General features: G+C 29.5%; 1 protein-coding gene across 1 annotated transcript in view; it reads left to right on the top strand.

Annotated features, from left to right (window-relative positions):
* Positions 1-41: 41 nt before the first annotated feature.
* LOC111692979 (aminopeptidase N-like) overlaps positions 42-1,316 on the top strand; it is a gene marked incomplete at its 3' end in the record, with an annotated part of 4,159 nt that continues 2,884 nt past the window's right edge. Inside the window, exon 1 of the mRNA XM_023457117.1 lies at positions 42-122. Coding sequence (XP_023312885.1) covers positions 55-122 — 68 coding nt within the window. The remainder of the gene's footprint in view (positions 123-1,316) is intronic.

The following is a 1,316-nucleotide window of genomic DNA, read 5'->3' on the forward strand; positions in this document are numbered from 1 at the left end:
TAATTTTGATTTCCTTTCGGAATTAATTACATTTTAGGAGCAAGCATCCTACATATGGTAAATATAATACTCGGAGGTAATGAAAATTTCAAGACAGCTCTTCAGCAGCATCTGAGCAAAAGGTGAGAATAAGTAACAGGTAAAACTTTTCTATGACGCACGATTTCAATGAATATTATTTATATACAGGGTGGTCCACCCAAGAGGGATTCTTATATAACTCTAACTGTAAAATTGATAAAAAATGGTTTTAATAAAAATTGTCTGGAATCATGTTGGCCACGTAAAGAAAATATTTGTAACTTTACAGGGTGTGCCATTTCGCGTGTGCGCTACATAACTTTGTTATTTTAAATGGCACATCCTGTATATTATTGCATTTTTCTTAGAATTCTTAGAAAGCTAAAAATATTTTCTTTACATGGCTCACATGATTCCAGGCAACTTTTATTTAAACATTTTTTTATAAATTTTAAAGTTACAGGGTTACAGAAGGATTCCTCTTAGGTGGCCTACTATATATACTTGTTGAACCAAATAAGATGATACAATTGGCAATCCATAGTTTCCTGTGATTTTTTCTTTTATTGGAACAAATTTTTGGGAAAATTATGACAGGGATTTTTTTTTATCAATAATCTGGCTGTGTGGCTATAGCTATAGTATCACTTAAAATTTCTATATTTCAAATTTCATTGAATTTTTTTATACTAAAAATTTTAAATTTTTTCGAATTCAATTAAAGAATGATTGTTTCAAAATTAAGTTTGCCAACATCAAGTCCGGTAAAATAAAATCATACATTATATGACCAGAAAATTATGTCAGTGTTTGCCACATACAAAAAAAGTAAAAATGTTTGTATAGAATTCTTGAAATTTCTAAAAATTTGACGGACGATGTAATTGAAAATAAAAGGTAACGCATTTTACAGAAATCTTATACTCCAGTCGGGTTAAACAAAAAAAGGGTTTAACCGGGAAAAAATTAGGAACCACAATTTTATTGTTCTAACCTTTCCCTGAATTCCACCCCTACGTCAGCCGCCATCTTGAATTTAAGGAAAAATCGTTTTTGCTCAATATATTGGCCATTTTCAACTTTACAACAAAAATGGTAAGGACTTAAGTTGTTGCAAATACGATTTACTACAACTTCTTTCCTTACAAATTTTATCGTGCGATCGATATTTTTCAAGTTAAGGGGGAAAATAATGACAAAGTATAATTATTGAATTATCTCGTTTGTTATTGACTTTACGACATAAATATACATAAACAAAGTTGGAAAGAATTATATTTTCTACAATTTTGATC

The sequence above is a fragment of the Anoplophora glabripennis genome, unplaced genomic scaffold, assembly GCF_000390285.2.
Source record: "Anoplophora glabripennis isolate ALB-LARVAE unplaced genomic scaffold, Agla_2.0 scaffold5822, whole genome shotgun sequence".
NCBI classification, from domain to species: domain Eukaryota; kingdom Metazoa; phylum Arthropoda; class Insecta; order Coleoptera; family Cerambycidae; genus Anoplophora; species Anoplophora glabripennis.